We start from the raw sequence: 12,985 nt of genomic DNA on the forward strand, positions 1-12,985 counted from the left end.
TCACGCTGCAGTAGGTGAAGCACCCAGGCTTAGCTGTCCTGAGGCAGGTGGGATCTTAGTTCTCTTGGGATCAAACCCAAGAACCCTGCATTGCGAGATGAACTGTTAACCACCAGATCACCAGGGCAGTCTCCCTGCTGAATTACTTCCTAAAAATTTCCACCTGTTTCCTAAAAATTTCCACTTGTTTCCATGGTGTTCTTTTCTACTTTGGGTCTCCAAAACTTGTACATATATACCAATGAAGTATATCACAAAATTATATGAATTATACATTTTCAAGTTATTGGATTACAAAAATCCAGTTTTAAAAGCTTATTTCTGGATACTCAATGGAACTCACCCCTTTGTTTACAAATAGCGATTACAATTCAGACATTCATTAACAACTTTTATTCATCTGCATTATTTCTGCATTTTCATTATTTATTATTCAAAATAAAATGTTTGTTTTACCTCAATTCACACAGATCAACTGATACATTAATTCAGACCAAAAGAAGCTGCTCAAATGAAAATAGTATCGTCCAAGATGGGTAGATGTCACATGAACCACTCAGGTCTAATTCTCATCGTAATTAAAAAAAATGGTACTCATCACAGAGCAAGTCCTAGTGCAAGGGACCCACACTGGTCTCCTTGTAATCCTTCCTCCCTATAAAACCCTTTATCACCAGAAACCTGAAGTTATGCAGATCTGAAGTTAACCAACTCTAAGCTGCAGTCCTACCTAGTACTGACCAAGTTCCCAAGTAAACAGGTCATAGACAAAACAGTGTATAATTTATAGTCATGATTTAAAGTAAAAATATGTGAAAAGTCCCTTAGATAGTATTTTTCCTAATTAATAAATGATCATGTGACATTTTCACCCACTATCTAAGACTTTTATCCTTGTCCTATTTTTTTTCTTCCAATCATTACATTTTTTCAAGTCAACTGAAACCTTTACCATTCGATCATACCTGTTTTTATTTTTCCACATTATCTTCTAATTTTTGTCCACACCAAATACATTTTAGTTATAATACTCAATATTTTGCTAACTCTATCTTTCACTTAACAGCCTGTGGTCACCATTTCCACATTATGAAATCTTCACTATTGTTTTTCATGGCTGTCTAATATCCTCTAATTTCCTTAAGCATAGACTTATTTTTTACCTTTGGGGGCATTTATTATTTTTATGCTATTAAATACATTTTTATAATAATTTCTTCAGTCTTTCAAATTGTTTCTTTGGTAGGTTTCTAAGAGAGAAAATAAGGGTCAAAGCATGTGAATGTTTTTATGACTCCTTCTGTGCTTAGTTATTTAATCATTTTACAAAAAGATGGGTTGATTTCTATTGTTCAAGGAGTCTGAATGTATCACTTTTACAAAGACCTCACCACAATTCACTTTTAGCTTTAATTTTTTAAATTATAACAAATGTAAGTTAAGTGTTGCTCTTTAGTAATTATCAATGGAGTTGAACACTATTCCATATGCTTATTCTATAGGATTACAGGCATCATCTATTCATGTATGCACATTCTTAACCCACCATTCTATTTCCTTCCATTTTTTCAGATCTATTTAACTGGCAACTTCAGTCATGAAAACAAATCTCTTACCTGACCTAAATGCAAAAGGCAATAGAAACAGAATTAGCACAAACTTGTCATGTTACCTTAGAGAACTGGGCTGTCACCAGAACCACATTAACAGAAGAATAATCCCTTCCAGGGAAATACTAATACCATCTATTTACCCTAGTCAGTCTGGCGTTGAAAGAAGAAAACGTATTACTCAGGATTTGAGGATCTTGATTAGAAAGTTATAAATCTTACTTCTAAATCACCAAATAGCTTTTCAAAAAACACAGTGATTGGTCATTAATGGTGAAACAGACTAAATATAATCAAGCATCCAGTGAAGGAGCCGGGAACAGTGATGCAATTCACACACAGTAAGATCAACCTGATTTACACAACGTCCATACGGAAGAACAGAGCTTGCGATCGTCTGGATCCTGCATTTACTGGGTGAAGGACATGCCCCACGTCACTTGACATCGCAGAGAAGGGCAACTCCACGCAGCACCCAGTGTTCAGGGGCCTGGGCCGTCCTGAGGTCTACAGCAGCGATGTAGTTCAGGTCTGTTCGGACTGGCTTCTTGTAGATGGGACAAGAGTACAACCGAGGACCTCTCACAGCTACAACAAAAACCATCAAAAATCCCGGTGAATTTCTCATTCATGCAGCCCCCGAACAGAGTGCAGAGCCAAATGTGTGCATCTGGAAGGTCACAACGGGCTGGGCAGAATGAGGGAAATTCCTCCTGAGGTCAGGCAATCCCTAGATGCGAAGCAGATGCTATCAAGCATTCCTAGGGGCGGTGTGACAAGCTACCCAGACGGCCTCACATTTACCCCACCCACCTCGTGTCCCACAGCCTTGACTCTAACCCCAGTCCCTGCGACATGACCACCTGCTACTTCCTCTCCCTCCTTTCCACCTGTCAATTCAACTTTGCACCTCCCCCCGCCCCCGTACCTCCCCCCCAAAATCTTGTGCCCTCACACCTTCTTTGTTTTTTGCATATGGTTTGCCTTTGGCAAAAGGCACCTGTCCCTTCTAGTCACATACCCAGCACCAATGCTCACTGGTACTTCACTATTATTATTGCAAAATCCTTCTTCAATCCTTTTTGCCATAGTCCAAACCACATTGGGCTTCCCTGGTAGGTCAGTCCATAAACAATCTGCCTGTAGTACAGGAGACTTGGGTTTGACCCCTGGGTCAGGAAAATCCCCTGGAGAAGGAAATGGCTACCCACTCCAGTATTCTTGCTGGGAAATCCCATGGAGAGAGGAGCCTGGCAGGCTGCATTCCATAGGGTTGCACAGAGTTGGACATGATGTAGCGACTAACCTACTACCAAACCACATTGGAAATCACAGGACAGAGGATGTTCCCCAACCCTACCAGGTGTTGTGAGTTTTCCATGTGTGTAGAGAAATACAAATGGCGGGAAGCAGAGAGCCGTGGCACAGTTCAGCTCTCTAAAAGTCAATCTACTCTTCTGGAGTAGGTGAAAAATACATGGAATCTCCATGATCACATCTGTCATGAGAGACAATCTCTGTATCCATCCTGTATAGGTCCTCTCTTAGGCATTCTCTCCAGCCCTGGAATCCCCGTGCTGAGGATGGATGCAGATCTTTTGTGACTTCAAACTTATATAGTTTGGAGAAGGGACTTCTTTTAAGAAAAAGAGTATAATTTGCAAATGCCAAATTAAGTTTTGGAAAAAGCCTCTGTGTTGAGTAGCCCTGGAGTTTAAGCTTCAGGAGCTTCCTGTTAAATCCACTCCTACCCATAATAGTTTATTTGCACATCTTGTAACATCCATCTTTGGAGGCAGTATATTATTCCTTTTTCTCTCCCAGACTATAAACTATTTCAGGACAGAAGTTATGTCTGCATTCCTCCATGTACTTCTCTGGAAGGCCAACGTTATAAATGATCCTAACATAACTACTGAGATGAAAACACATTTAACTAAGAGGATAACTTTGGAGAAATAGTGTTATAAATATAGAACTTTCAAAACGCAATATTAATATATTAGTGATATTGAACATATTTCCCAAAAACTAATTTCCTCAATAATTCAGCTTTTCCTAACATCAAAAAACAAGGCAACAGCAACAGTTAAAGTCTCATTTTTAGACCCAATAAAACCTTCAAACTTCTATGCTGTGTGTGTATGTGTGTGTGTATGTTCAGTATTATCCAACTCTTTGATACTCCATGGACTGTAGCCAACCAGGTTCCTCTGTCCACAGGATTTTTCAGGCAAGAATACTGGAGTGGGGTGTCATTTCCTTCTCCAGGGGATCATCCCAACCAAGGGATAGAATTCATGTCTCCTGTGACTCCAACTGCCAATGGGAAGCCACCTGGAAGCCTCTCCACTATAAATCTAATTCATTTTGTTGGAAGAAATTAAACATTTGCATATGATAGCACTTTACAAAAGTTTCAATAAAAGTAGTTTAAAGCCACAATTCTTAACCAAATGTGATTTTTTTACCAGGGTACTAATATCTGGAGACATATTTGGTTATCACAATTGGGAAGGTGCGACTGGCAACTGGTGGCTAGAGGCCAGGGACACTGCTAGCATCCCCATGCACAGAACGGTCCCTCACAAGAGTCATCTGGGCCAAAAGTGTCACCAACACCAAGGCTGAGGAATTCTGTTCTAAAACAATATCACAGATATTTTACAGTACTCTAAAATGAGGCATTTGCTTAATTCCATGAAATTAATTATTAGAAACCATCTAAGTTAATGTAATACCTAATTTTTAAGTCTAGCTACTATTTTTTAATCACTATGAGAATATCATAAGTGATAACAAGGCAAACATATGAAAATTCCAGCTGAGCTATTTCAAATCCTAAAAGATGATGCTATTCAAGTGCTGCACTCAATATGTCAGCAAATTTGGAAAATTCAGCAGTGGCCACAGGACTGGAAAAGGTCAGTTTTCAATCCAATCCCAAAGAAGGGCAAAGTCAAAGAATGTTCAAACTAGCACACAATTGCGCTCATTTCACATGCTAGTATGGTTATGCTAAAAATTCTTCAAGCTACACTTCAGCAGTATGTGAACCAAGAACTTTCAGATGTACAAGCTGGATTTGGAAAAAGGAGAGGAACCAGAGATCAAATTGCCAACATATGCTGGATCACAGTGAAAGCAAGAGAATTCTAGAAAAATATCTAACTTCTGCTTAATTGACTATGCTATAGTCTTTGACTGGACAGATCACAACAAACTATGGAAAATTCTTCAAGAGATGGGAATACCAGACCAACTTACCTGCCTCCTGAGAAACCTGTATGCAGGACAAAAGCAACAGCTAGAACCGGATGGAACAATGGACTGGTTCAAAACTGGGAAAGCAGTACATTGAGGCTGTATATTGTCACCCTGCTTACTTAACTTATGTGCAGAGAACATCATGAGAAAGGTCAGACTAGATGAATTACAAGATACAACCAAGACTGCAGAGAGAAATATCAACAACCTCAGATATGCAGGTGATACCACTCCAATGGCAGAAAGTGAAGAGGAAGTAAGAGGAGAATGTGAAAGCTGGCTGGAAACTCAACATTCAAAAAACTAAGATCATGGCATCCGGTTCCATCACTTCATGGCAAACAGAAGGGGAAAAAGTTGAAACAGTGACAGATTTTCTTTTCCTGGGCTCCAAAATCATTGCAGATGGTAACTGCAGCCATGAAACTAAAAGATATTTGTTTCTTGGAAGGAAAGCTATAACAAACTTAGAGTATTCAAAAGCAGAGATATCACTTTGCCAACAAGGGTCCATGTAGTCAAAGCTGTGGTTTTTCAAGCAGTCGTGTACAAATGTGAGAGTTGGATCATAAAGAAGGCTGAGCACTGAAGAATTGATCCTTTTGAACTCTGGTGTTGGAGAAGACTCTTGACAGTCTTTTGAACAGCAGGGAGATCAAACTAGTTAGTCCTAAAGAAAATCAAACCTGAATATTCATTGGAAGGATTGATGTTGAAGCTGAAGCTCCAATACTTCGGCCATCTGACGTGAAGAACTGGCTCACTGGAAAAGACCCTGATGTTGGGAAAGACTGAAGGCAAAAGGAGAAGCGGGCAGCATAGAATGAGATGGTTAGATAGCATCGCTGACTCAACAGACACAAATTTGAGCAAACTCCAGGAGATAATGAAGGACAGAGGAGGATAGCATGCCACAGTCCATGAGGTCAAAAAGAGTAGGACAGGGTTTAGCGACTGAACAACAATAACTAAATGAAAATTTCTGATTAAATAAGTGAATGACTCAATTTGAGGAGTGCAATTAATAATAACTACACTAACTGATGTATTTAAACCCTTAATCCTAGGGTCTGAACATATAACAGATATTTAACTAATTGTTCTTCTTGATACATATTTCACTAATAATCATTTTATAACCCTTGAAAAAAGCCCCTAGAGTCTTATATTTGAAATAAGTGATAAACATAATAATTGCACCTTGGGAAGTATTTGATTATTTGGGTTTTAATCCCAGAAGAAAAATACAGTGGGAAAAAAATGGCATTCTTTTCAATAAGCAGGTAAAAAAAAGGCAATTCTCTGAAATATTTATCCAATTTTATTTATTTTTAATTGCTTCAGAAGGGAAGGTATCCACGCCAAGTCACAGCATGTAACAACCTTCTGCAGCAGGATTAGAAACTACTAAAAATATAACTTCATTGAAAAAGTGCTGACAGATGCTTTATAAACAAGCACATAAACATCTGAAACTATTACCCCTGGTTAGACAAAAAAAATGAAGGCAAAATAAACATGCTAGGTAGGTAGAACAAATCAGCTAAATATGTTTAAAACCGTGGGGCTCCAGAAAGAGAAGCAGAGAGATGAAGGTGTCTAAATTGGTGAGCTATATGCTTTGGGATACTAAAGGTTTCAATAAAACACCTTGAGGAAATTTCATTTTCTAACTGTATAACTTCTCTCTCTCTAGCCTATGTTTTTCATGCAAATGTCAGTATACCATTACATCATATATTCTTTTCAATATGTAAAACAACCAAGTTACCTAGAGATTCCTTATGTCATTCCTTTATTTAATCCCTCTTTTGCTTCAACAATACGTGAGCCGTGAACTTCCAGAGGTTCAAGCTGGCTTTAGAAAAGGCAGAGAGAGGAACCAGAGATCAAAACTGCCAACATCCACTGGATCACCGAAAAAGCAAGAGAATTCCAGTAAAACATCTACTTCTGCTTTATTGACTATGCCAAAGCCTTTGACTGTGTGGATCACCACAAACTGTGGAAAATCCTGAAAGAGATGGGAATACCGGACCACCTGACCTGCCTCTTGAGAAATCCATATGCAGGTAAGGAAGCAACAGTTAGAACTGGACATGGAACAACAGACTGGTTCCAAATAGGAAAAGGAGTACATCAAGGCTATACGTTGTCACCCTGCTTATTTAACTTACATGCAGAGTACATCATGAGAAACACTAGACTGGATGAAGCACAAGCCAGAATCAAGATTACTGGGAGAAATATCAATAACCTCAGATATGCAGAAAGTGAAGAGGAACTAAAAAGCCTCTTGATGAAAGTGAAAGAGTAGAGTGAAAAAGTTGGCTTAAAGCTCAGCAATTCAGAAAACTAAGATCATGGCATCCAGTCCCATCACTTCATGGCAAACAAATGGGGAAACAATGGAAACAGTGACAGACTTTGTTTTTTGGGGCTCCAAAATCACTGCAGATAGTAACTGCAGCCATGAAATTAAAAGACGCTTACTCCTTGGAAGGAAAGTTATGACCAACCTAGACAGCATAATAAAAAGCAAAGACATTACTTTGCCAACAAAGGTCCATCTTGTCAAGGCTATGGTTTTTCCAGTGGTCATGTATGGATATGAGAGTTGGACTATAAAGAAAGCTGAGCACCGAAGAATTGAAGCTTTTGAATTGTGGTGTTGGAGAAAACTCTTGAGAGTCCCTTGTACTACAAGGAGATTCAATTGGTCCATCCTAAAGGAGATCAGTCCTGAGTGTTCATTGGAAGGACTGATGTTGAAGCTGAAACTCCAATACATTGCCCAACTGATGCGAAGAGATGACTCATTTGAAAAGACCCTGATGCTGGGAAAGATTGAGGGCAGGAGGAGAAGGGGATGACAGAGGATGAGATGGTTGGATGGCATCACCGACTGAATGGACATGAGTTTGGGTAGACTCTGGGAGTCGGTGATGGACATGGAGGCCTGGCATGCTGCAGTCCTTGGGGTCACAGAGTCAGATACGACTGAGTGACTGAACTGAACTGACATCAAATATTCCTTTTGATATGTAAAACAACCAAGTTACCTAGAGATTCCTCGTATCATTCCTTTATTCAATCCCTGTTTTGCTAAAAACATTTGAGTTACTAAATAGAGAACATTTATATGCGGTATTTCTTTTAATCCTTCAACTAGCATGTGATGGCATCACCAACTTGATGGATATGAGTTTGAGCAAGCTCCGGGAGTTGGTGATGGACAGGAAAGCCTGGTGTGCTGCAGTCCATGGGGTCACAAAGAGTCAGACATGACTGAGCAACTGAACTGAAACTAAGCATGTGTTACTGTATTAATAATAACAGTAATTGCTTTTATTATTATCTATTGTATGCTAATTACATGCTGGACATTGTCAGTTTTATTCTGTCAGCAACCCAGTGAGATGGGTAACATGATTAAATCCATTTTACAGATGAGAAAAATGGAAGAACCCAAAGAGGTGAGTTGCCTATCCAAGGTTACAAAGCTGCAGGTGATGAGAAAATCTGGATGGAATGGATTGGGAGCCTAAGCTCTTAACCTCAACAGTGTGACATACTCTATGTATGTGCCTCCATGCTTTTTTGCAGAAAGATGTAAACATGAGCCAGCTATAACTAGATACCTAACTTCCACTTGTGGCGCAGTTGCGATTCCTCCAAAGTCACATGAGTGCTATGGTGGTAAAGCAGGAGAGCACCCCAAATATCCAGGCTCCTGGCTCACTGCCCTTGACCTAAGGACATGTGCCCCACTGTGGGGTGAGGAGGTGACCACCTTAGCCTGCAGCATGGGGAGAGGAGGGCCTAGGGAGTCAGAACTCAGGTTCCTATAGGACAGAGGCCTTTTACTGTGTCTACCTCACTATGTACCTGAGAAAAATTAATTCATGACTTCAAAATACAAGGGACACTTTCCTCATGTCCAATTTAGGCTTTAGTTCCCAGTTTCATCCCTACATGCACAGTCTTGAGTAAAACACGACTACAGAAATTCCCAGAGATGCACATTCAACCCACAACAGACAAAGGTGATTCTGACAGCAGCTTTACTAGCCAGAAATCACCGGCAAATTACATAATATCTCTAACCTATTATTTCCCCATCTGCAAAATAGTCATGATATACCTTATAGAGTCATTGTAAAGACTAAATGAGTGAATATATGTGAATGCCTGGCATAGCATAGTGCTTAGAATGCAGTAGATACACAAGGTGTGTTAGATTTCTCCTCTCTGCCTCTACACACATATAGACATGTGTGCATATACAGTTACCTTTTCACTAAACCTAATTCCCCAGACTCAGGTTCCAGAAGACTAGCAGAGTTCCAGGCTTACAAATGGAAAGTGGATTAAATGCTGTGGGGCTCAGGTATGAGGAGGTCTCCAGTTCTGGGTCAGTGCACGGGGCTAACCCCATCCCAGCACCATGAATGCACAGTGCTGGATCAGGGTGGGTCACAAGGCATGCTTAGACACATGTTTTCTCCTGCAGGAAATATTCTCATTAGCTATAGGGACGCTAAGATGCTTCTCAACCTGCTTAGCGAGTATCACTTTGTTCCCCCAAACATTGTAATCACCACTTTCCCATCACATGGGGTACAGCACAAAAGTTATTAAGAGCATCACTCTCTCTGTATACAGGAGACTTTACTGAAGAATCGATGCTTTGGAACTGTGGAGTTGGAGAAGACTCTTGAGAGTCCCTTGGACTGCAAGGAGATCAAACCAGTCCATCCTAAAGGAAATCAGTCCTGAATGTTCATTGGAAGGCTAATGCTGAAGCCGAAACTCCAATCCTCTAGCCACCTGATGCGAAGAACTGACTCGTTGGAAAAGACCCTGATGTTGGGAAAGATTAAGGGCAGGAGGAGAAGGGGACGACAGAGGATGAGATGGTTGGATGGCATCACCGACTCGATGGACATGAGTTTACGCAAGTTCCTGGAGTTGGTGATGGACAGGGAAGCCTGGCGTGCTGCAGTCCGTGGGGTCGCAAAAGTCGGACATGACTGGGTGACTGAACTGACTGAACAGATGAAAAGAACAATGGAATATTAACTTCCTATCGCTAACAAAACACCTCTTCAACCACAAAGCTATTTGGCAGCAACTTTCCACCAACTTCTAGTGAAACAAACAAAAAAAAACAATAAAGAACTGCAGTTTTCTTTACTTTTTTATTAGCACTTTGGAATTCATAGTCACCTTTTCTGTTGCTTATTTTTATTTCCTCTCTTACCTGCAGCTAATGAGCGTCACCGCTGACTAATGCCCAGCAGGGTGAGTATACTTCTTCCACAAAAATGTGTTCTTAAGTCATAAAGGCCTGCCTGTATTATAAAATTATTGCTTTATTACTACCATGCTGAGATGTTCAATGTCACATGGCGAAGGATTTTTACACATTAGTCACAAGAAATAAAAAAGTAACACCTAACTGAATGTGAGAAAGATTTTTCTTTCACTTTATAAGGGAAATATTTTTGCAACAGTGTTGACTAGATGCAACAAAATTTCTAAAGTATTACTTTTGGCTGAAAGAACATTTGACTATTAATTCTATAAAATAATCAAGGCCCTGGGACTTCACACCACCATACGGATTAATGAATATGAAGATCAGGGCTTCGTTGGTGGCTCAGTGGTAAAGAATCTACCTGCCAAGGCAGGAGACATGGGTTCAACCCCTGATTCAAGAAAATCCCACATGTCTGTGGAGCAATGAAGCCCATGCATCACAACTACTGAACACACACACCCTAGAGCCCAAACTCAGCAACAAGAGAAGCCACCTCAATGAGAAGCTTGTGCAGTGAAACTAGAGTAGTCCCAGCTCGCTGCAACTAGAGAAAGGCCCGTGTGGCAATGAAGACCCAGAACAGCCAAAATTAAATTAAAAAATAAAATTTTTTTTTTTAAATCATGAAGCCACAGGCAGTGTGTCTGCCAAGACCAGGCACACACATGGATCCTTTCAGACACGGCTGGGGCATAAGGAACGACACCCTGCACCAAGAGGTAGGCTGAGCACCCTCACATCTTTTCTAATTTCACAGGGCCCCTTCCGTTGCACACGGTCTGTTCCCCAAACACAATGCCCCCGATGCTAGCTCCTGTCTCTGCACGCTTGCCTTTGCTCCATGGATATTAGTTCAATGTTCTCTGCTCCGCAAACTCTTCCCTGAAAGCCTGAACTCTCTCACTCCCTGTCACACCCTGTGTGTGTCTTCTTTACAGAAGCAAGAGCTATCTGAAATCAGTCTGTTCATTTACACTCCACCTTCATTATCTGTGGGACTAATGTATCTATTTTCCCTGGTGGCTCAGCTGTAAAGAACCTGCCTGCCAATGCAGGAAACCCAGAATCTATTCCTGGGTCGGGAAGATCCCTTGGAGAAGGAAATGGCAACCCACTCCAGTAGTCTTGCCTGGAGAATCCCACAGACAGAAGAGTCTGGCAGACTACAGTCCATGGGGTCACAAAGAATCAGACACAACTTAGCAACGGAACAACAACAATGTATGTATAATTTAATGAAGCCCAAATTACCGATGGCTCCTAGGACAAATAGAGGGTCAGGTTCCTCAGAGACCTTGGTCACAGAATTTTCATCAACCGATCAATACATAACCTTGTTTTCTGTGTGTTTCTGTTTAAAAACCAATCAATACATAATCTTGCTTTATGTGTGTTTTTGTTTAAAGTCATCTTTTTAATATACTCTGTTGATTCATTAACACTGAACTCAAGGCCAACAGCACTGTGACTCACGCCTGAATGAAGCTTGTCTAACACACATGGTTTCTCCATAAGGTACATCGCAGCCTTCCAGTGCTCAGGAACGGCAGACAGCACTTCAACACTATACTCGAGGGCCATTTTCAACAATGAAAAATACAAAAATATGAAAAACTTAGCACTAAATAGACCATGGAAAGGGCACTTGCTTACAGTCTGAGCTGAAACAAGAAGCAGAGACAGGCTTGCTCCACCTAAGTTGGAAACACACATGTCAGGAGGTTCAGATTTTTCACTGCTTTGTACATGTCTGTGAAAAACCATGAAAGTGCCACAAGCATTAACCTTAGGGTCACATATAAATTTTAAGACTGTAGGAAAATTCATACAGAATCCTTGTGTAGCAATGACTATATTTGCCTCTTTTCCAGTTACCCATCCCTCCTTGAGACTGAGCTCCATGCAAATGGGGGTTCTGCGTGGTCTTTCCTCACTGTTGCACCCCCAGAAATAGAGCAGTGTGTGTCAGATGGTTGATACCTTGGCTGACTCAGTGAGTTAGAGCTCTCTCCCTCTGCCCAGAAAAGTCTGACTCTTAACGCCCTCTCATTCCCATCCTTCAAAACACATCTCAAAAGCAGCCTCCACCTCCTACCAGGCTTAGTTATGTTTTCCTTCTAGAGTCCCTGAACATCCCAAGAGCATTTCTTATCATGTGTATCTGTTAGTCACTCAGTCATCTCTGACTCTTTATGACCCCATGGACTATATAGTCAGGCTCCTTTGTCCATGGGATTCTCCAGGCAAGAATGCTGGAGTGGGTTGTCATTTCCTTTTTCGGGAATCTTCCCAACCAGGGGATGGACTCAGGTCTCCAGCATTGCAGGCAGATTCTTAACCACTGAGCCACCAGGGATCTCTATCATAACATGCATCAAGTTCTACTTAAATTATTTGTTTTCTTATAAGTCTCCTTCACTAGGCTATGAGTCCCTTGTGGGCATGATCTGGTTCATAACTACCTTTATCTCTTGCAGGTAAGGTTGTATCTGGTTTGTACTAGGAATTTAGCAAACATTTGCTTAAAAAACAAATGTTCAAAGTTTATACATATGTTTACAAGTGTGGTATTTAAGGGATAAATATACTAAAAATTATCCTTTACAGAGAGATTCTTGCCTCTTCCTTGTTTAAAGAAAAATCTTCATGCTTCTATCATAAAATTAGGACTTCCTTAGGATCTACTATCCTGGCCACCTCATGAATTTACAGCTTTTAATGATCATCTCACCATGTATATCAAATCACCATGTTATACACCTTGGCCAGTCACTTCAGTCATATC

The 12,985-nt window shown here is 40.6% G+C and overlaps 1 protein-coding gene across 1 annotated transcript in view; it reads right to left on the bottom strand.

The window, feature by feature from the left end:
* Window positions 1–378: 378 nt before the first annotated feature.
* DNAH5 (dynein axonemal heavy chain 5) overlaps window positions 379–12,985 on the bottom strand; it is a 239,614-nt gene continuing 227,007 nt past the window's right edge. The window contains 1 exon segment of the mRNA XM_070476407.1: window positions 379–2,198. Within this exon segment, the coding sequence (XP_070332508.1) occupies window positions 2,047–2,198 (152 nt within the window). The 3' untranslated portion in view covers window positions 379–2,046.

This window comes from Odocoileus virginianus, chromosome 14 (assembly GCF_023699985.2).
Source record: "Odocoileus virginianus isolate 20LAN1187 ecotype Illinois chromosome 14, Ovbor_1.2, whole genome shotgun sequence".
In the NCBI taxonomy this organism is placed as follows: domain Eukaryota; kingdom Metazoa; phylum Chordata; class Mammalia; order Artiodactyla; family Cervidae; genus Odocoileus; species Odocoileus virginianus.